The sequence below is a fragment of the Podarcis cretensis genome (assembly GCF_951804945.1).
Source record: "Podarcis cretensis genome assembly, chromosome: 9".
Taxonomy (NCBI): Eukaryota; Metazoa; Chordata; class Lepidosauria; order Squamata; family Lacertidae; genus Podarcis; species Podarcis cretensis.
Window position 1 is genome coordinate 62,322,040 of NC_137178.1, and position 21,671 is coordinate 62,343,710.

General features: G+C 44.1%; 1 protein-coding gene and 1 long non-coding RNA gene across 7 annotated transcripts in view; one reads left to right on the forward strand and one right to left on the reverse strand.

Annotated features, from left to right (window-relative positions):
* Positions 1 to 3,627: 3,627 nt before the first annotated feature.
* On the reverse strand, positions 3,628 to 19,794 carry CHRNA9 (cholinergic receptor nicotinic alpha 9 subunit). Of its 5 annotated transcripts, none has more exons than XM_079989788.1 (7): positions 19,432 to 19,794; positions 16,973 to 17,178; positions 15,550 to 15,927; positions 13,945 to 14,090; positions 10,482 to 10,636; positions 8,254 to 8,786; positions 3,628 to 5,057 (listed from the first exon to the last, which is right to left on the reverse strand). In XM_079989788.1, exons 3-7 carry the CDS (start codon positions 15,605 to 15,607, stop codon positions 4,486 to 4,488), a joined length of 1,464 nt encoding a protein of 487 aa, XP_079845914.1. In that variant the 5' UTR covers positions 15,608 to 15,927; positions 16,973 to 17,178; positions 19,432 to 19,794; the 3' UTR covers positions 3,628 to 4,485. The 5 variants fall into 5 exon arrangements, with proteins under 5 accessions (XP_079845914.1, XP_079845913.1, XP_079845915.1 ...); XM_079989787.1 differs by lacking the exon at positions 19,432 to 19,794 and adding an exon at positions 17,699 to 17,787; XM_079989790.1 differs by lacking the exon at positions 19,432 to 19,794 and having other exon boundaries at positions 3,629 to 5,057; positions 8,254 to 8,364; positions 8,614 to 8,786; positions 16,973 to 17,296.
* The window catches only part of LOC307223650, a 56,434-nt gene continuing 52,825 nt past the window's right edge, over positions 18,063 to 21,671 (forward strand). Inside the window, exon 1 of one of the 2 annotated variants that reach the window (XR_013842149.1) lies at positions 18,063 to 18,332. This is a non-coding gene — a long non-coding RNA (uncharacterized lncRNA). The remainder of the gene's footprint in view (positions 18,333 to 21,671) is intronic. The other variant, XR_013842150.1, reaches the window with a different exon arrangement.

Here is a 21,671-nt window from a genome sequence, read left to right on the forward strand (position 1 = left end):
CTTGGGGTGGACTGCACCCCCCGCACCCCTCTTCCTCTGCCACTGGCTCTTCTTGTATTCTAGGTAAGCTCTTCAAGAGTGTGGGCATATCCATAGTTGTCAACTTTTCCCTTTTCTCGTGAGGAATCCTATTCAGAATAAGGGAATTTCCCTTAAAAATAGGAAAACGTTGACAGCTATGGGCATATCCACACTGGTGCTTGTTTTTTGCAGTTCTACTCACACAGCACCTCAGCTTCCTGCAGTCCACATCAATAGTAGGCTGCAAAATAGCGAAATAAAGTAAAAAATAATAATCATTCATAAGACATTTCCGTCATGAAAAATGGTTTTAAGTGCTTATGCTCACAATGTTAAGTAAATAAACCAGCAAATAAGAGTTGCAACTGTAAGTATCTTATTTTTCCTTCTTTTAATAATTTCAATGTGGCGGGGAGGTGACAATAAATTTTCCGCACCAGGTACCACCTGACTTTGCTACGCCACTGCAGGGGATGATGGGAGTTGTAGTCCAACAACATCTGGGGACCCAACACTGGACTAAATGACCTGTTAAATGACCTAATGACCTGCAAAGTTCGTTCCAGCTTGGGACTGATGTGACAATTCCCTACTTATCTGGAATCTTATAGACGGTACCCCAAGAATCATGAACACACAAACCATAGAGTATTCTCCATCCTTTCTGTCCCTTTGGTTTGTCTGCTCCTGTTTGTGCACTGAGCATGGAACTCCTGGAATCAGAGCTTAGCTGAGGGAAAAGTGACTTTAGGGTAGAGAATATGCCGTGAAGGGAAGCTGTGGGGTGGGGCGAAGCAGGGAAACCAAAATGCTTGTTTACAAATCTATTGTACTACCAACCTTACTGTATGCTTGTGAAATGTGGACCACTTATAAATGCCATCTCCAACTCCTCAAAAGATTCCATCAACGGTGTCTCCAAAAAATTGTACACATCACTTGGGAAGACAGGCAAACTAATGCCAGGGTACTGGAAGAAGCAAAGATCACCAGTGTTGAAGCGATGATTCTTCAACATCAACTTCATTGGACTGGTCATGTTGTTTGGATGCCTGATTATCATCTTCCAATGCAACTACTGTATTTTTCGCTCCATAGGGCGCACCTGACCATAGGGCGCACCTAGTTTTTAGAGGAGGAAAATACGGAAAAAAATATTCTAAATAAAATGTTGCACTAAACTATTTAAAGCAGCAAAGCGGGCGGCTCCTGTCCGCTTTGCTGCTTTAAATCAAGCCTCAGAGGAGGGTAGGAAGGGGAACCATGGCTTAACTAAGTCCAGTTAATAATGCTGAGCCAGACTTATGGACATCAAGATTAGCCTGGCCGTCTCAGTGGAAATCTGGGGAGGCTGGGGTGGACTTTCAGTGGTCAAAGTGTGGTTGTGTCTTCCTGCCCGGCATCTATTTCCTGCCGTCTTTCCCCCCTGCACCCCCGCACCCTGCTTCGAGGGAAGGAAGCGGAGCCATGGATCCTCTGCTCGCAACTGCAGTGGATTCCCTCCACTTTGAAGCAGGAAAGTGGGAGAGGAGCTGCTTCAAAGGGAGCTGCTTCAAAGGGAGCCCAGGAGGAGGGAATCTGCTGCAGCCGCAAGCAGTGGAGGATCCATGGTCCCTTTCCTTCCCTCCTCCATGATTGCTTTGAAGCAGGGAAATAGGAGAGGAGCTGCTTACACGAGTGTAAGCTGCTCCCCTCCCACACTGCCGCTTCAAAGGGAGCCTGGGAGGAGGGAATCTGCTGCAGCTTCCCCCACCTCCCACAGAAGCCGCATGCTCTTTAAAGGGGCTGCGCGGCTTCTCCTGGCTTCTCTGGGAGGTGGGGGGATTCCCCCACCTCGTAGAAAAGCCCGCTGGAGCTGCGCAGCCTTTAAAGGTGGCACCGCTCTTGGGGGCTTTTCCCCAAGGAGGGAGAAGGGACTGATGCGGCCAGTCAGTCCGTTCTCCCTCCTGGGGAAAAGCCCGCAAGAGCGCACAAAGCTTGTGTGCGGCTCTTGGGGGCTTTTCCCGCCTGCCTCCCCCCTGCATTCGCTCCATAGGACGCACACACATTTTCCCTTGCTATTTAGGAGGGGGAAAGTGCGTCCTATGGTGCGAAAAATACGGTACTCTATTCCGAACTTAAAAACGGACAGCGTAATGCTGGAGATCAACAAAAGAGTTTTAAAGACTCTCTCAAGTCAAATCTTTAAAAATGTAGTATAAACACCGACAACTGGGAAACACTTGCCTGCAGGAGCTCCAACTGGAGAACAGCCTTTACCAAAGGACTTTGAAGATGCTTGAACTGAGGACAAAAGGGAGAAACGTGCTAAGAGGAAGGCATGCTTGGCAAGCCCTCACCGTGATCAACTCCTGCCCAGAAACTATGTCCCCACTGTGGAAGGATGTGTGGATCCAGAATTGGCCTCCACAGTCACGTATGGACTCACTCTTAAAACCATGTTCATAGAAGACAATCTTACTCGGCTACGAGGAATCGCCAAAGAAGAAGAAGCACCCTGACTCATTTTGTTATAAAAATCTGTATCCTACTGATGCCTCCTGCGGTATTAGGAAAACTGATAGGCTTGCTTTGTACCCACGTGGCCAGTTATAAACGCCTCTTGGTTGTGGTATGCCCGTTTCAAGGTTCATACCTCTTTGTGAAAGAGGAAAGTGGGTATTTTTCAACCCCTTGTAATCGATAAGTTTGCACTTAATGTGGCCCTTCGCCGCATGCTCCTTTAACATCCAACCTGTCCTTTGGGGCTTGCATTATACATGAGAGTCCCGATACAGTTACATCTTTAATTATTCTGCACAAAAGGCCAAGCCTACCGTTACAAATTCTATGTTTCATTTATACGATCGTCCAAGATCGCCTTCCTCCGAAGAGATCTTGGGTGGGGTGGAAGGGACAAACGACAATGACAAAGGCATAGCTTTGCAAGCTCGGTTGGATTCCACAGCATCTTAAATGACAGCTTTGCCAGCGTGCTCCCCATTAGCTACAACAATTATGAAAATGAGTTTTATCGCATGACCTCTGGACTGCGATCTCTTTTCAGTGCCACCCTGAATTTGTCTGTCTAGAATATCAGGGTTTCCAAACCTACAACACAGGTACCTTACTTGGCTGAATGGAAATACTTAACGGCATCAGTTTATGACCTAGGCTGCATCGGCAAATTTGCAGCATGCTGCAGTAATAAAACCTGAATTCATTTAATGGGCTCTATGTAATAGGCAAACACACATTTCCAGGTTTTTGTCCTGCAAATAGCACAGGACGAATTAAAAGCCACACAAAACAAGTTGGACACACACAAAACAAGATTTAAGGAATATGGCACTTCTACAGTCACATTACATAATTCACTTTAAATACTCGAGGATTGCACCCTCACACATGTTGGGTTGCACATGAGTTGCCACTCTCCATGATCTGGAGAGAGGCAGAGGAGAAAAATGAAAAAAGGATAGAGAGAGGGGAGAGGGGAAAGGACAGCAGAGAAAAAAGGAAAAGAATGAAAGAAAGAGCTAGACAAATTTAAGCAGGACCAAAAAAAAAATTAAAAGGAGTTCGATGTCGCAAGCTAAGTTAGTTTAAAAGTTAACCTTAAATCTATAAAATTTCAAAAGGTTTCTGGTTTAAAAGGCATTGCTTTTTATTATGTTTATTTTTTACATTAACTATACAAACAAGTAACAAGGGGCAAGATACAAGATTAATCTAAGCATCTTTCATAGCTATCATAATTGGACGATGAGATGTCAAGCTGATGAATGTGGATATGTGCAATAATAGAATCATAGAACCCACTCAATGCAAGAATTCATTATGGTATTTATCAGACCTGCTCTCTCCAATCAGCTCGAGCTTAACGTAAAGTCATCTAATTTTATCCTGACCACCACCGCAAGAGAGAATGAGATAGGGACTTGCATGAAACCGAGAGAGAATGAGGGATAGAAACTTGCACGAAACCATCTAACAAGCTCAGTGAAGGGGAGAGAGAGAGGGAGAGAGAGAGAAAGAGAAATAGACAGACAGACAGACAGACAGACAGACAGACAGACAGATAGACAGACACATATAGAGATCAGCCTCCTTGATCCAGGTCTAAGACTCTGTCCTTGACCAAACTGGTTCTTGTTGGAGATAATTGGACTTCTATAGTTCCTTTCTTCCTTTCAGGAAACGTCCATCACAGTAGGGAAAACTATAAAAATATGCACTTTTGTTCTGTACTCATTTACTTGGAAGGAAGTACCGTGCAGTTTATTTCCAAGTCAGGTGTGGTTCAGATCGCAGACCCTCATCCTGAAAGCACATGTTTTGCCCCCACGTGGAATTGGAGAAGACTCGATAAGAATGAAGTTCTAGGGTTGGGGGAGACACGTCATCCACTTTCATCACAGGCGAAGCTCTTTTAATATAACATGGGGGCATTTGAGGAATATGCGGCCCTGGTTGCATTTCTCCTTAAAGTGCTTTGCCAATGACCAAAACGCTCATGAAAAAGACCATGATGAAAAAGATCCACATGAAGAATCTGTCCATCACTTTGGCTACCTTCTTCCACTCCACTCCTTTGGCGTGGTTGGCTTTGTGGCGTCTCACGCAGCTAGCGATATATTCAATATTCTTGATCAGGATTCTGTAGCAGGAACAGCAACTAACAATATCCCTGGCATTTTCACCCGGGACTCCACTGCCGTCACAAACGTCATCTGGGGGCTTCTTTTTGAGGTCGCAGCCGCCATGTTGGATCTTGGCAAGTGGCCTCCTCGTCCCTTCGTATCTGTCTTGGTCTTTTCGACAAGCGCTGTTCATCTTTTCCACCTTTGGGTCCTGCTCTTTGACACGTTGCAAACTTGTGCAGTTTTCGCCAACGTCATAAACGAAGAAGATCTTTGACATATAGTCCAAGATGACCACTCTCGCCCACTGTGGGACAGGCTTGGCTCCTGATCCACAGTAATGGATATTCATTATAATGATGGTCAGTGCTGTGGATGCTGTGATCATTGTCATAGTAGCAATGTAATATTTACCTATGAGGTGAGGGGAAAAGACGGCTCAAATGCTTGAATTAACGACAACAAGCAATCACGGGAGGAGTTCAACATTGCGCAGTTCTAGATGTTTATTGCTTATTTTATTACGTTTCTGTCCCTTTCCTCCAAGGAGCTCAAAGTGGTATAGGGTCACAAAATCAAAGAACTGTAGGACTGGAAGGGAACACAAGGGTCATCTAGTCCAACCCCCTGCCATACAGGAATCTTTACCCAACGTAGGGCTTGAACCCATAACCCTGAGATTAAGAGTCTCATGCTCTGAGCTATCCCAGGACATGGTTTCTTCTGTGGTAAAAAAAAGGGTAAAGGGTAAAGGACCCCTGGACAGTTAAGTCCAGTCAAAGGCGACTATGGGGTTGTGGCGCTCATCTTGCTTTTCAGGCCGAGGGAGCCAGTGTTTGTCCACAGACAGCTTTCCGGTTCATGTGGCCAGCAGGACTAAACCGCTTCTGGCATGACGGAACACCGCGCCAAATGCCATTTACCTTCCCACCACAGAGGTACCTATTTATCTACTTGCACTGGTGTGCTTTCAAACTGCTAGGTTGGCAGGAGATGGGACAGAGCAACAGGAGCTCACCCCGTCGCAGGGATTCGAACTGCCGACCTTCTGATCAGCAAGCCCAAGAGCAGGCATAGGCAAACTCTGGCGCTCCAGATGTTTGGGCTACAATTCCCACCATCCCTAGCTAACAGGACCAGTAGTCAGGGATGGTGGGAATTGTAGTCCCAAACATCTGGAGGGCTGGAGTTTGCCTATGCCTGCCCAAGAGCCTCAGTGGTTTAGAGCACAACATCACCCGCCACCCACTTTACCTTTCCTTCTGTGAAAGCATCTCTGCTGGCCCAACAAAACAAACTCCCCTTTTCTCCATCTGAGTACTGTTCTAAGGGACCTCCTGACCCCGTTCCCAGAGGCACTTGGAGAGGGGAATGCCCCATTGTGCTAGCAGAAGTCCTTGTGTGGGCTTTCACTAGGAGGACCAGGTAGCTGAATCTGGCCCCGTATAAGAATGTTCCTAAGCAGAATCCAATGTTATGATCATGTTCATGACAACCAGAGCTGGCAATGAATTTGGTGGACATCATTACAAGATGCGGGTGGCGCTGTGGGTTAAACCACAGAGCCTAGGACTTGCCGATGAGAAGGTTGGCGGTTTGAATCCCCGCGACGGGGTGAGCTCCCGTTGCTCGGTCCCTGCTCCTGCCAACCTAGCAGTTCGAAAGCATGTCAAAGTGCAAGTAGATAAATAGGTACCACTCCAGCAGGAAGGTAAACAGCATTTCCGTGCACTGCTCTGGTTCGCCAGAAGCAGCTTAGTCATGCTGGCCACATGACCCGGAAGCTGTACGCCGGCTCCCTTGGCCAATAAAGCAAGATGAGCGCCGCAACCCCAGAGTCGGTCATGACTGGACCTAATGGTCAGGGGTCCCTTTACCTTTACCTTATTACAAGACATTAGCATCATTGAAAGGACCACATTTCCTTTTAAGTCTAGGGAATCTGTCCATATGTGAACTATCACTTGCACAAAAATTGCCTTATGGCATCAAACGAAAGGGCTCTTCGTTCATCACTCTGTCTCCAAAAGTGACCAGCTAGACCCTGTTGGTTGGTTTTCTACAAAATCAATATTGCCCTTCATCAATACTTCCAAAGCACTGTAAAGCATGCTAAGACAAATAGCATACAACAAGCAACAGCACGGAGAGAGTCTTTGCCCAGAGTTGAACTTAATGTTGCGCTATGACAATTGTCCCGTCTGGCAACGCTATGCGCCAATCTGATGATTCTTCGAATGCTTCAGAGTGGATTTGGGTGAGGTGGGAGAAATTGTGAGGGAGATGGGGAAGTCCCAGTGCACTAATTTGAATCCTTGGGCCGACTTCCAGTAGCAGAACAACTTAGTTGACTCCAACTCCCAGTACCTAAAAGATACCTAGGTTGGCACCAGGCAACCCACCTCCTGGGGAAAGAATCCCTACTTCATAGCCCTAAAGTTATCATTTCAGGATACACCTTAGGCATTCTGACAAAGCACCACCAGCTCTGCAAGGGCAAACACAGGGGATCAGGAAGAAGGCAGGACTGAGTTTTATTTCTTATCCTATATCGGCTCAGATGCATCCTCTGCAGCCCCCCCATCATAGCTGGACTTGTTGGGATAATTATCCCATTAAATTGTTATTTTGCAATGCATTGTACCAAATGTTAGGATTATGTCACATTTGAGGAACTTCAATAAATGCATAAAGGTAAAGTAAAGGTACCCCTGCCCATACGGGCCAGTCGTGTCCGACTCTTGGGTTGTGCGCCCATCTCACTTAAGAGGCCGGGGGCCAGCGCTGTCCGCAGACACTTCCGGGTCACGTGGCCAGTGTGACAAGCTGCATCTGGCGAGCCAGCGCAGCACACGGAAATGCCGTTTACCTTCCTGCTAGTAAGCGGTCCCTATTTATCTACTTGCACCCAGGGGTGCTTTCAAACTGCTAGGTTGGCAGGCGCTGGGACCGAGCAATGGGAGCTCACCCCGCCGCAGGGATTCGAACCGCCGACCTGACGATCAGCAAGTCCTAGGCGCTGAGGTTTTACCCACAGCGCCACCCACGTCCCTTAAATGCATAGCACAGACTAAATCTTGCTTAAAGTAGAACCATCAAAATCAATGGGACTTAAGCTAAGTTTTGCCACATTGTATCCAATAAGGGAAAATGAATTGGATATGTAAGTTTATTTATTGTATGAAAGGCTCGTGACATCTTAGCCCAAATACTATGTTTGGCTTTGAGTTACAGCAAAGGTGAGTTCGGTGTCATCACATACAGTGGTACCTTGGTTCTCGAACGGCTTAGTTGTCAAACAAATCGGCTCCCGAGCGTCGCAAACCTGGAAGTAAGTGTTCCAGTTTGTGAACATTTTTTGGAAGCCAAACATCCGAGGCGGCTTCCGCTTGAGTGCAGGAAGCTCCTGCAGCCAATCAGAAGACACGCCTTGGTTTTTGAACGGGTTCATGAGCCGAACAGACTCCTGGAATGGATTATGTAAGTTCGAGAACCAAGGTACCACTTTATTCTGGAGGGGCTGGCTTGCTCCATAGAGGCAACAACATCATCAAATAATGGACCCTTCACAGCTCAATTACATAAAAAGTATAAATGCTCAGATACCTACCGATCAAGGGCACATTTTCAGAAGGAGGCATGCTCTCCGCAACCATTAGCTGAAACACGGTCAGGGCAAGCAGAACAGTGACCCCCAGAGACACTTTTTCTCCAGAGTCTGCTGGGAGGTAGAATCCCAGTGGAGCCAGAAAAGATATCAACAGACAAGGAAGCAGCAGGTTAAATATATAGAAAGATGATTTCCTTTTCAAAATAAGGGTGAATGTAACATCTGGATAAGGCTCTGAGCAGCAGCCATAGGTTATCACATTCCTAACAGCCGGCATGCCGTGAATCTCCCACTCCACGTCTTCTATAAAGTCTGAGAGGTCGCCGCTGTCTAAAGAATTGAAAATATCTACCTGATTACCATTGTAGGTCCAAGAACCAAAGGTTAGGTTGCACTCCTGGCTATCGAAGGGGAAGTAAGATACATCCACCACACATGAGCTTTTTGTTATAGCCGGTGAATCCCAAGTAATCTTGCCATCGTGCCTCAATACAATGTTAGTGTTCACGGGCTCGGAAAAGTCATCATCAGCCCTAAATCAACAACAACACCATATAAAACAATAAGTATATGCAGATAAATCACCTTGTCACAGGGATTCGAACCGCCAACCTTCAGATCGGCAAGCCCAAGAGGCTCAGTGGTTTAGACCACAGCACCACCCTCCCATAACTCCCAGTATGTTTCTGAGCACAATTCAAAGTGTTGGTGTTGACCTTTAAAGCCCTAAAAGTCCTTGGCCCAGTATACCTGAAGGAGCGTCTCCACCCCCATTGTTCTGCCCGGACGCTGAGGTCCAGCGCCGAGGGCCTTCTGGTGGTTCCCTCATTGCAAGAAGCAAAGCTACAGGGAACCAGGCAGAGGGCCTTCTCTGTAGTGGCGCCCGCCCTGTGGAACGCCCTCCCATCAGATGTCAAAGAGATAAACAACTACCTGACATTCAGAAGACATCTTAAGGCAGCCCTGTTTAGGGAAGTTTTTAATGTGTGACATCTTAGTGTATTTTTGGTCTTTGTGGAAGCCGCCCAGAGTGGCTGGGGAAACCCAGCCAGATGACCGGGGTACAAATATTATTATTATTATTATTATTATTATTATTATTATTATTACAGCACAAGACAGGCTTGAAGGGGATGGAAGCCACAAGCTCACAGTTCACATCTCAGCTCACCTACAATTTTACTAAAGCAGGCTTCACACATCTTGCGTAAAGTGCTTTTGAGCCTCTGTCCCACTGTGAGCTGCATGTGTGAAAGGCAGAACCACGGTTTTAAATGTGCTTAATAGCAGATTTTTTAAATCGATTGAAGATGTATGAAGCTGAACAAGCAACCACATTTCACTTTTACGTGAGAGGGTTTTAAGCCGAGGTTGGGTGGCCATCTGCCATGGATGTATTAGTTGAGATTTCTGCATTGCAGGGGTTTGGACTAGATGACCCCTGGGGTCCCTTCCAACTCTACCATTCTGTGATTCTAATTATGTTTCATAAATACTAAGGATAACATCAACAACATACTGCCCACATAAAATATAATATATACTTTAAAGGTGTTTAGAGTTTGAATACCTTCTGAATGACTTTACTCAAAAGTCAATATCGGAATGAAATGGCCAGTGTGTGAATTGTCATTGAGCTACCTTCACAAACAGATTCAAAACATGACATGCCTGGCTGTCTGCCAGAGCATGAGAGAGCTTTTCCTTAGCACTTTTGAAACTGTGGCATTCAAACACCTTTCGGTATAGGCACGTGCAATTTTCACATCCTTTTTCTTACGTAGATGAAAGAGAAAATATTTTATGTGTCAACAACCTATCCGGTGACTAGAGATGTCTGATGGAAGTAACACAAGTGTTGTGAAATAACCTAGATTTCCCATCAAAGGAAATAAAAGCTTGGGGCAAGGGAAGATTTCACGTTGATCATTCAACCAGATGAAAGGTGACCGTAGGTGGCTTGTTGGCCCTAAGCTCACAAGATCATTTGAAACTAGAACTACTTTTTGCCGGCCAATTTGTGTTTCCAAATACCTGGCGGTCACCTCTTCCCAGCTGCAAAATGGATGCAATTTACACAAGGTACACATCTATCATTTTCCCCAGGCAACTTCTTTCTGCAAGCTGGCCCCAGATCCTTCACTTCCCCCACCAATGAATAGATAAATAAGCATAGCGCGAGATTCTTGCTTGCACATTTGTAAGAAACCTTCCCGGGCCAGACTTACTTGTTATAAAGGACAATGTCTGGTCTCCATACCAGATTGCTGGGGATTCGGATAGAATCCAGCCCATCATATTCATCCTTGTCCCACTTCAAATAGGCATCATACCACGTTTGTCGAATCCATAGGTAGGCGGTCAAAATTTGGTTTCTCTCATCCTGGAATATGACAGGAGGCCTATACTTAGGAACATAGGAAGCAGTCTTATACAGAATCAGACCATATATTGTCCACCCCAAGGGTGGGCAACCTGTGGCCCTCCAGGTATTTCTGGACTACAACTCCGATCATCCTTAACAATGGGCTATGCTGGCTGAGGATGATGGGAGATGAGAACCCAAAAACATGTAAGGAGCCATAGGTTGCACTCCCTTGAAAAACAGTATCTCAAAGTCCTGTCTGGAGATGTCCGGGATTAGCAATAGATATCGCTCATAACAGATATGGAAGCGTGAGAATGATTGTGGAATATGGATATAAAATTTAGTGATGTATGGAAGTGAGAGCTGGACCATAAAGAAGGCTGATTGCCGAAGAATGGATGCTTTTGAATTCTGGTGCTGGAGGAGACTCTTGAGAGTCCCATGGACTGCAAGAAGATCAAACCTATCCATTCTGAAGGAAATCAGCCCTGAGTGCTCACTGGAAGGACAGATCCTGAAGCTGCTGCTCCAATACTTTGGCCACCTCATGAGAAGAGAAGTCTCCCTGGAAAAGACCCTGATGTTGGAAAAGATGGAGGGCACAAGGAGAAGAGGACAACAGAGGACAAGATGGTTGGACAGTGTTCTCAAAGCTACCAGCATGAGTTTGACCAAACTGCGGGAGGCAGTGGAAGACAGGAGTGCCTGGCGTGCTCTGGTCCATGGGGTCGCGAAGAGTCAGACACAACTAAATGACTAAACAACAACAACAAATGGTTTAAGAGAAAATGATATGAAAATGATAAATCAATGATGTATCTAACTCCAAGCAAACTGGCAAAAATGCATAAATCTAAATCAAACCAATGCTGGAAATGTAAAGAGAAAGAAGGTTCTTTTTCTCATATGTGGTAGTCTTGCAGTAAGGTTAAAATTTATTGGGAAATGATATATAATGAATTGAAAAAGATGTTCAAAATAACTTTTATAAAAACCATAACCCAGAAGCTTTTCTTTGGGGAATTATAGGGAAAGAACTACCTAAATTGTATAGAAATTGATTTATGTATGCTACTATAGCAGCAAGAATGTTACTTGGCCCAAAGCGGAAAGAAGCAGAAGTAGAAGTCCCAGAAAAAGAAGAACGGATACAAAAACTTATGGAATATGCAGAAATGGTGAAACTTACCAGAAGAAAAAGAAATCAAGATAACAAACTTTTTATAAAAGAAGGGAAATTGTTTATTGAATATTTGCAGATAAATTGTAAACACATAAGAACATTGGCGGGATTAATGTAATAATCTGCAGTTTTATAAGAGTATATATTTACAGCAGATAAATAAATGAGCAAGTTAAATGAACTTGGAAATGCAGAAGATATAAATAATAATAATTTAAGGAACCGTAGAAAGAGGGGGAAGGAAGACAACATTTGGAAATGTTAAATTGATTGTAAAACTAAAGAAATGTGTAAAATTGAAAAATATGAATAAAAAACTAATAAAAAAGGAGATGTCCAGGATTAAACCTGGGACATTTTGCATGTGCTTTGACAATCAGCTACAGCTTCTCGCACGAACATGTCTGCAAGTCAACACATCCAGAAGGTTATTTTGGAATATGCTGTAGATCTAAAAGTGAATGTACTGCTCTGTGGCAACACACAGAGCTGATTCACAGAAAAGTTGACATAGTTAGAACCTCGGTGACATAATTATAGATTGTGCTTTCTTTGTCACGTCATGATGGCAGTTTTCCATCATGCATTGACACAGTGGGTGGCTGCAGCAGTCCTAGTTTCCTGGAATTATTAAAATATGCATCTGCAAAGACCTTTGTGGTCTGCTTATATTTTTGGTGTTCATAAAAACGCATCACACAGAGGAGCCAGAGCTCAGCAGTATCTTCAGCCATATATATTGTTTTGCTTAAGTCAGATTTGCTTTTTGTCTTGGACTGCAACTAGGGTGAGGCTGATAGGAGTTGTGGTTCAAAACATCCGAAAGGGACCAGGTTGGCAAAGTTTGGGCTAGGTTTACTGAGCTCCCCTGACACACTGATTTCAACAGGATGTAGGCATGACTAACTGAGACAAAAGGGAAGGAGTTCCACAATCTGCCCCACTGATATAATTAGAATACCCATATTCTTCTCAGATTGCACCCCAGGGAAGGGATATGGGGCAAACGGGGCAGAGAGAATCCTCTTTAGATTGTGATCAATATATACCGTATTTTTCGCTGTATAAGACGCACCTAGTTTTTGGAGGAGAAAAACAAGAAAAAAAATATTCTGAATCTCAGAAGCCAGAACAGCAAGAGGGATCGCTATGCAGTGAAAGCAGCAATCCCTCTTGCTGTTCTGGCTTCTGGGATAGCTGCGCAGCCTGTATTTGCTCCATAAGACGCACACACATTTCCCCTTACTTTTTAGGAGGGAAAAAGTGAGTCTTATAGAGCAAGAAATACGGTATTTTTGTGTTGGCCTGATATAATCACGTAACAAAAAACAGTAACTCACTTGTAGCTCAACTACTGCTTCTTATCATAAGGAGTAAGTGTCTTAATTGTCTACATGGGGAAATGAAAACCGGAGTGCATTACTAACATTAATACAGGAAATTTTTTATTCTGTTTCTTAGCCACCCTTTGTCATAAGGTCTTAGGGCGGGGGTTATAACAATAGCATGTATGTTCAATTATAATTAAAAAAACAAATAGAGTATTGCAGTTAGAACCATAAACTAGGCAGCTCAAGGATGACAAGCGCATTACAGATCCTAACAAAATCCAATGTAAGTTTCAGCCTGTACTGTAATTTCCTTTCAGTGAGTCAGAGAAGCAAAGAAAAAGAGAAACAAGCCATATCAAAGTCTTCCTTCAAGTCATAGCTGTCAAGCATCCCTTATTTGGTGGGACAGTCCCTTATCCCAGCGCCATGTCCCGCTGCTGTCCCTTATTGATGATGTCCCTTAAATAAGCTACTGAAAGTAATGGGGCCCTTTCTATGTCCAGCTGTCCTTTGCCAATAACAAATTGTTGCTGTTTTTTTGTGTTGAATATGTGCTATATGGTAATTTATGGACCTAATAGGTATCTAAAGCCATTTGCACGCAACAAAATATGTATTTTATCAAAGTAATTGTTGATCCCTTATTTTGGCTGCTGATCCCTTATTTTCAAATCTGTAAGTTGACAGCTATGCTTCAAGTACGTAGAAGCAGCAAGATAAAAACAAAAGTCCTTAAGCCTCTGCAATTCAAATTTGACAGACAAGATCAGGGGCTTTCCATCTGTAGAATATAGACATCTTTTACTTACCATATCCTTTATTTGGGAGAGAGTGATCTGAAGAGTGACATTCAGTACGCTGTCTGTATCTTCCACTGGTCTGAGAGCATTTGAATAGTCTTCAAAGAGCTCATTAAAGAGCATTTGAGCATATTTCCCTTGTGCTGCCTTAGCAACTGTATAAAACAGATATATTCAATTTTACATCGTCCATTGTAAACTTATTTGGCTTCTGACTTCCAGAGCCACACGAGCCGATTTTGATATTTGCAGTAGTATATTATACATTTTAAAAGGCAAGGTTGGTTGATGGGGATAGTTTGATAAGCACTTGGTGGCATGTCTACAATAGAAACGTAAAACAGCTGCAAGTCAAGGGACCCTGGAAACTGTAGTTCAATAACAGGGTTGGGATTGCTAAAAAAAGAATTCTTCGCACCTCTCGAAAATACATTTCCCCGAGTTCTTTAAAAGGAAACCATGGATGTTAAACTTCAGGTGCTAAAACTCTGTCCTAATCCCGTTTCTTTCCATGAGACTACGCTGCCATGTAGTGGCACCCTCCTAATTTCCTAGAGTTATTAAAATATGTATTTGCATCTCTGCATACTGAAATTGTTGCGAGTCTGTAGCAGGGTTGCCATATTTCAACCCTAACTCCGTTTTTTTCCCCTCTCTCTCTCTAAATATATTTATATACAGTGCTTTTTTCTGGAGGGACGCAGGGGTATGCATGCCCCTAAACAGTTTGTGAATCTAAGTTTGGCCTCATTGATGGGCAGTAATTCAATACAAGTAGTAAAATGAGAGTACCCCTAAGCATATTTTTTAGGAAAAAAGCGCTCTGTGTGTGTAATTTTCTGTTTTGCAATTTAGAATATTCATTTAGACAACCTTAAAATATCAGTGACTTCCCTTCTTCTCTTTCCTTGGTTCATTCTGCATAGCATAAATCCCTGCATATTTTATATAAACTAAACCATTCAGTATTCCACTGTTACATCCATCAAAATGTATTTACACTGCTGAATTTATCTTACTGCTGCCAATGTTTTCTAGTGTACACAATTTCCCCCCATTATATTCAATAAACATTTTCCAATCTTCTTTAAACGGATGTTCTTCTTGTTCTCTTATTCTATAAGTTAGATCTGCAAGCTGCGCATATTCCATCAGTTTAAGTTGCCATTCTTCTTTGGTTGGGACATCTCCTGTTTTCCATTTTGGGGCTAACAAAACATGGGCCACCGTAGTGGCATACATAAATAACCTTTTCTGACACCTGGGAATTTCAATCTGAATTGTCCCTAACGAAAAGGACTCTGGTTGTTGTTTTTTGGAAAGGTGCTTTTAAACATTTTTTCCAATTCGTTATAAATTATTTCCCAATACTTTTTTACCCTTTTACAGGTCCACCACATATGAAAGAAGGTTCCCTCCACCTCATTGCTAACTCTGTTTCTTTCCATGAGACTACACTGCCATGTAGTGACACCCTCCTAGTTCCCTAAAATTATTAAAATTATGCATCTGCATCTCTGCATACTGAAATTGTTGGGAGTCTGTAGCAGGGTTGCCATATTTCAACCCTAACACCCTCCTTCATGCCTCCCTGCTATGGAAAAAGTCTCTTACCATGAAGCATTCCCACTGCGAAAACCATGGAGAGGCTAAAGGCAAAGCTGAGCTTCATTGTGGAGAAGCTTTGCTCCTCTGGCTGTAGACAAAAATGTATATTCCAAGCCGTTCTCTAGGTGAAAACATTCATTCCCAGGGCCAACCCCACACGGAGAGCATAAAAGCAATAGACGCTGCCATACTTCTTCCCGCAGCTATAGTCAGGGTGGCATCGTCCTCTAGAGCTCCAACAATCATCAGTCACCCTCTGTTTTCTCATGGCCCTTACAGATCTGGTAACCTGAGAATGACGTGCCGGGTGACGAGGTGAAGGGATATCACCACGAAACTATTCCGCCAGAACTCCTCTAAGTCCTTGCTGCTCACATTTCTTCTCTGCAAATAAAACCACAAAAGTAAGAATCAGCTCCAGCTCTGCTCCCACCTATTTTCTGTCTATCTCCTGCCTCCACGCATATAGCTGCCCAAGAGATTCTTCCTCTTCCAAAGGATGCTGAGCATTGGGGCTCCGTTGTTATATTTTCATATTTGCAAGCCAATATATAATTTCTACAATATTTTTCCTAGGGAGTATCCCCCACCCCATGACTTGTGTCACTGATTTACTGACCATACGGACAAGGGCAACATATTGGTGTGTAAAGGTTGTTGAGCGCTTTTTTTTTTTTTTTGCAAAGTTGTTACGCTTATATTTACAAAATAAGGATAAACTTTTGTCTAAAATGTATAATTTTCTACTAGAATGGGAACCAAAAGAGGAGTTTGTTAAAGCTCCAGTGACACACTCGGCAATAGATATAAAACTCTGGAAAAGTGACCTAAAATTTACTGCATGTTATTCATGGAAAGAGAATTATTCGAAAATGATTCATAAATGGTACTTAACTCCGAGTAGGTTGGCTAAATTTATAAAAGAGAATCAGGTATGTGTTGGAAGTGTAAAGGAGCTGAGGGAATGTTTTTTCATATGTGGTGGACATGTAAAAAGGTAAAAGTGTTTTGGGAAATGATTTATAATGAATGGGGGAGGGGGAGGGAATGTTTAAAACTAGTTCCCCCCCAAAAAAGAATGTTGGGGATAACCCAGACTGAAATTCCTAGGTGTCAGGGAATGTTATTTATGTATGCATAATTCATAAAGGATCTATGGGAAATCTATATAAGTGCTGTACATCTATATTTTGCGAGCCAAATGCATCTGTTTTTAAATCAGGCCACTACACACATTATGAGGCCACAAATATGTATTTGACACCACATCTATTCACAAAATGTTTAGGGGTATACGTACCCCCAGAAAAAAGCACTGTACTTATGTATGTGTGTTTACCTTGTGCAATTACCAACATTTATCCTATATTTGAGACCTTAGAATTTCTATAACAATAGAAAACAGGGACAAACGGTTAAAAGTGATGACCTGTCTTGCATTTGGGGTCTAGTTTGTGGTGCAAACCATCCTTTGGCGAATATTCATCTTGGAAGCGCAGAATCTAGCAGCGGAGCATGCAGCATTTGTTTTTTTTCATCTTGAGGCAGCAGGGAGGTATAAAGTGGTTCTGTGGATCATCGGAACCAATCATGTACTACCTCGCAGCGTCGTTGTCGCGAGGCACTGCCAAGCTCCTCGCAAGAAGGAAGGGATACCGATGTGAAACGTTAAAGAAAGACCAGCAAGAAGTTGTTATCTGGATTTCCTGTCGTGCCACAGAGACGCTTACCAGGTGAGTTACTGATGCTTACCTGTTGGAAGAGGGGACGCAGGTGGCGCTGTGCGTTAAAGCCTCAGCGCCTAGGACTTGCCGATCGAAAGGTCGGCGGTTCGAATCCCTGCGGCGGGGTGCGCTCCCGCTGCTCGGTCCCAGCGCCTGCCAACCTAGCAGTTCGAAAGCACCTCCGGGTGCAAGTAGATAAATAGGGACCGCTTACCAGCGGGAAGGTAAACGGCGTTTCCGTGTGCGGCTCTGGCTTGCCAGAGCAGCGATGTCACGCTGGCCACGTGACCCGGAAGTGTCTCCGGACAGCGCTGGCCCCTGGCCTCTTAAGTGAGATGGGCGCACAACCCCAGAGTCTGTCAAGACTGGCCCGTATGGGCAGGGGTACCTTTACCTTTACCTGTTGGAAGGAGGAGAAGGGAGCAGCTGACCCGTCAGGAGGTCAGCTACTACTGTCCACTACTGCTGGATTTTGATATGCTTTTATGTGTACATTTAAGTAAGGAGGTCATAAAGATCTGCAGGCCATGTGCTCGCAAATGAATAAATAAATAAAGTTTAAATGTCCGGGGAAATCCGGACGTATGGCTCCCCGCTCGCCACTCTCAGAAACAGCAAGGGCAAGGGAGCGGCAGAGGAATGGGTTAAAACAAAGCGCCGCCTCCATCCAACCAACCGGCTCGCCAGCACCCGGCACGTCACCACCACCACCAAGCGCAGGCGCGGAAGGGCAGGCTCTGTGACATCACGCGCCGCACTCTCCCACGCAGGAGACGGGTTGGGGGGGGTGCGCCGGCGCGAGGCTTCCCGCCAGAAAGCCGCCGAGCTTCTCGAGCTTTTGCTGCGCATGCGCCCACGCTGCCGTCGCCTCTCGAGTTCGCATGGCGGAGGGGGGAACCCACCTCTCCGCGCGTGCGCAAAATCTTCCCGCGCATGCGGGAAAAGGGGAAGCGGAGAATTCCGCGCGCGCGCTGTTCGAGGGACCGCGAAGGATATTGGACTTCGTTTTATTGGCTTGTCCTGCCTCAGATGGGAAGGCTGAGTCGCTGTGCCTCCACAGGAAATGTACGTACTGAGGTGGAGGAAAGCTGAGCTGTGAAACTCCTTGCCACAAGGAAAACACTGGCGAAGAATGTAGCCCTTTCCAAAGGTTGATTTGATGATGATGATGATGATTATAATTATAATTTATTTATACCCCCGCCCGAATCTGGCTGGGTTACCCCAGCCACTCTGATCAGCTTACAACACACATTAACATAATAAAACATAATAATAAAGCAATATATACACACACACACATATAAACACAGAATGGTAAAATATATATATGCGTGTGTGTGTGTATATAATTTATATATTAGATAATATATAAATAAATCATAAATAAAAAAATAAAATATATAAATAAAAATAAAATAATAAAATAATAAAATAATAATAAAGCATCAGACATTAATATTAATAATTTGAGCCTATGTTAAAAGTCACAATACCTGTAAAATAAACAATGATCAAGATCAAATAAAGCACTATTCGAGGGCTGCCATACATCCTGATTTTCCAGGATATGTCCTGGAATTCACCTCAGAAAATGCAAACTTTACAGGTACTTTATATTAAATGTAACATTCCTTCTGTCTTCCATGTACAGTGGTACCTCTGGTTATGAATTTAATTTGTTCCGGAGGTCCGTTCTTAACCCGAAACCGTTTTTAACCTGAGGCGCGTTTTCGCTAATGGGGTCTCCCGCTGCGCACGACTTCCGCTCGCATCCCAGGGCAAAGTTCACTACCTACTTCTGGATTAGTGGAGCTCGTTACCCAAAGCGTTCGTAAGGAGGACGGTACATAACCTGAGGTTCCACTGTACATTTTGGGCAGCACAGAAGTTGTTTTCTGTCACCATGCAAATAGCATGTGGCCTAAGCCAGCAGAGCTCCTAAGCTCAGAAACCAGGTAGCCCAAATGCCTTCTATTCTAATAAAATACAATGATGATCCATTTACTGTTGGAAAACCATGGAAGTCTCCAAAAGGTGAGAAATAAAATTTGGTTACGGTGATAACGCTGCAAACTCAAAGCACTGGATTTATAGACCTCAAACATAGTTCAGTCTAGTGCAAAAGCAGCAGGTTGGTGAATGTGATGGTTCATATACTTACGGAAATAGTCTAACCACAGAGATGTTTTTCTTTCTATGCCGGAAACACCTGCTTATAAAAGAAAAGAAAAAAACATGGTTCAGTCAAACTGTAGAAAAGAAACAGAATAATCCTCCTCCTGCAAATTTCTTTAAAATTAGATTGAATCTGCATGGTTGATTTCAACCAGAATCCCCTAACTGAAATGTTTCACACATGAGGGAAACAGAAGCAGTCTTTTTCATAGGCAAGCATGTTTGTTGTTTCACATGTAGCACAATCCTTTAAAACTTGACTTATTCCTAAATAAGACTGCAATGGGGAGACACTACAAAAACTTGCACTAATGAGAGCAATAAACACCCATACACAATAAACAGTCGTATAGAAGCATCCATCATTAGAAAGTGCTGTTGCTGTTGTTGCTGCTGCTGCTGTTGTTAGTCACCAGTCTGTTACCCATCTGACTGGGTTACCCCAGCCACTCTGGGTAGCTCCCAACCAAATATTAAAAACACAGCAACGCATCAACCATTAAGAATTTCCCTGTACTGCCTTCAGATGTCTTCTAAAAGTCATAAAGTTATTTATCTGTTTGACATCTGATGGGAGGGCATTCCACAGGGCGGGTGCCACTAGCGTGAAGGCCCTCTGCCTGGTTCCCTATAACTTCACTTTTCGCAGGGAGGGAACCACCAGAAGGCCCTTGGAGCTGGACCTCAGCGTCGGGCGGAACGATGGGGGTGGAGACGCTCCTTCAGGTATAGTGGGCTGAGGGCATTTAGGGCTTTAAAGGTCAGCACCAACACTTCAAATTGTGCTCGGAAACGTACTGGGAGCCAATCTAGATCCTTTGGGACCAGTGTTATGGTCCTGGCGACTGCTCCCAGTCACCAGTCTAGCTGCCACATTCTGGATTAGTTGTAGTTTCTGAGACACCTTCAAAGGTAGCTCCACAGAGAGCGCATTGCTGTAGTCCAAGCAGGAAATAACCAGAGCATATACCACTCTGCTGAGAAAGTGCGCAGGCAGGTAGGGTCTCAGCCAGTGTACTAGGTGGAGCTGTTAGACTTCTGCCCTGGATGCAGGAGTAACCCATGAACAGCTGTGAGTCCATAATGACTCCCAGGCTGCGCACCTGGTCCCTTAGGGGCACGGTTACCCCATTCATGACCAGGGAATCCCTCAAACCTGCCTGCCCCCTGTGCCCCAGAAATGGTACCTCTGTTATGTTTGGATTCAACCTCAATCCATGATCCACCATCCATCTTCCAACTGCCTCCAGACACTCACACAGGATGTTCAACATTCCCACTGGTTCTGATTTAAACGAGGTAAAGCTTGGTATCATCCGCATACTGATGAACACCCAGCCCAAACCCCCTGATGATCTCTCCCAGCAGCTGCATGTAGATGTTGAAAAGCATGGAGGAGAGGACGGAACCCTGAGGCACCCCACAAGTGAGAGCTCAGGGGTCCGAACATCCAACCCCTGACATCACCTTCTGGGCACGGCCCTGGAGGAAGGAGCGGAACCACAGTATATCAGTGCCCCCAGCTCCCCTAGACAGCCCCAACAAAAGAAGAATGAAATGGCAAAACTTAGCAGACAAATAAGAAATCAAGATAACAAACTTTTTTTAATAAAAGAATGGAAATGGTTTGTTGAATATTTACAAACAAACTGTAAACAGATAAGAACATTGGTGGGATTATTGTAATCACCTGCAGTTTTATAAGAGTATACATTTAAAGTACAGTGGTGCCTCGCAAGACGAAATTAATTCATTCCGTGAGTCTCTTCGTCTTGCGGTTTTTTCGTCTTGCGAAGCACGCCTATTAGCGGATTAGCACTATTAGCGGATTAGCGGCTAAGCGGCTATTAGCGGCTTAGCGGCTTAGAAAAAGGGGAGGAAAGGGAAAAAACTCGCAAGAACTCAAGACGTTTTCGTCTTGCGAAGCAAGCCCATAGGGAAATTCGTCTTGCGAAGCACCTCAAAAGACGGAAAACTCTTTCGTCTAGCGAGTTTTTCGTCTTGCGAGGCATTCATCTTGCGGGGCACCACTGTAGATGAATAAAGGATTAAGTTAAGTTAATTTGGAATATGCTGAAAATCTAAAAAATAAATTTAAGGAACTGCAGAAAGAGGGGGAAGGAAGTCGGAAGTCGAGTTTTGAAATGTTGAAAGCATAGTAAAATTATTGAAATGTATAAAATGGAAAATCTTAAATAAATATTAAAAAGGAAAAAAAGAAGGATA

Excerpts from the sequence above, each read along its gene's own strand:
- CHRNA9 (XM_079989789.1), bottom strand. The coding sequence starts at position 15,607 with ATGAAGCTCAGCTTTGCCTTTAGCCTCTCCATGGTTTTCGCAGTGGGA. Across the intron at positions 10,637-13,944 it reads TCTCCCAAATAAAGGATATG|GATGAGAGAAACCAAATTTT; the intron begins GTAAGTAAAAGA and ends GTCATATTCCAG. Across the intron at positions 5,058-8,253 it reads TGAAAATGTGCCCTTGATCG|GTAAATATTACATTGCTACT; the intron begins GTAGGTATCTGA and ends CTCACCTCATAG.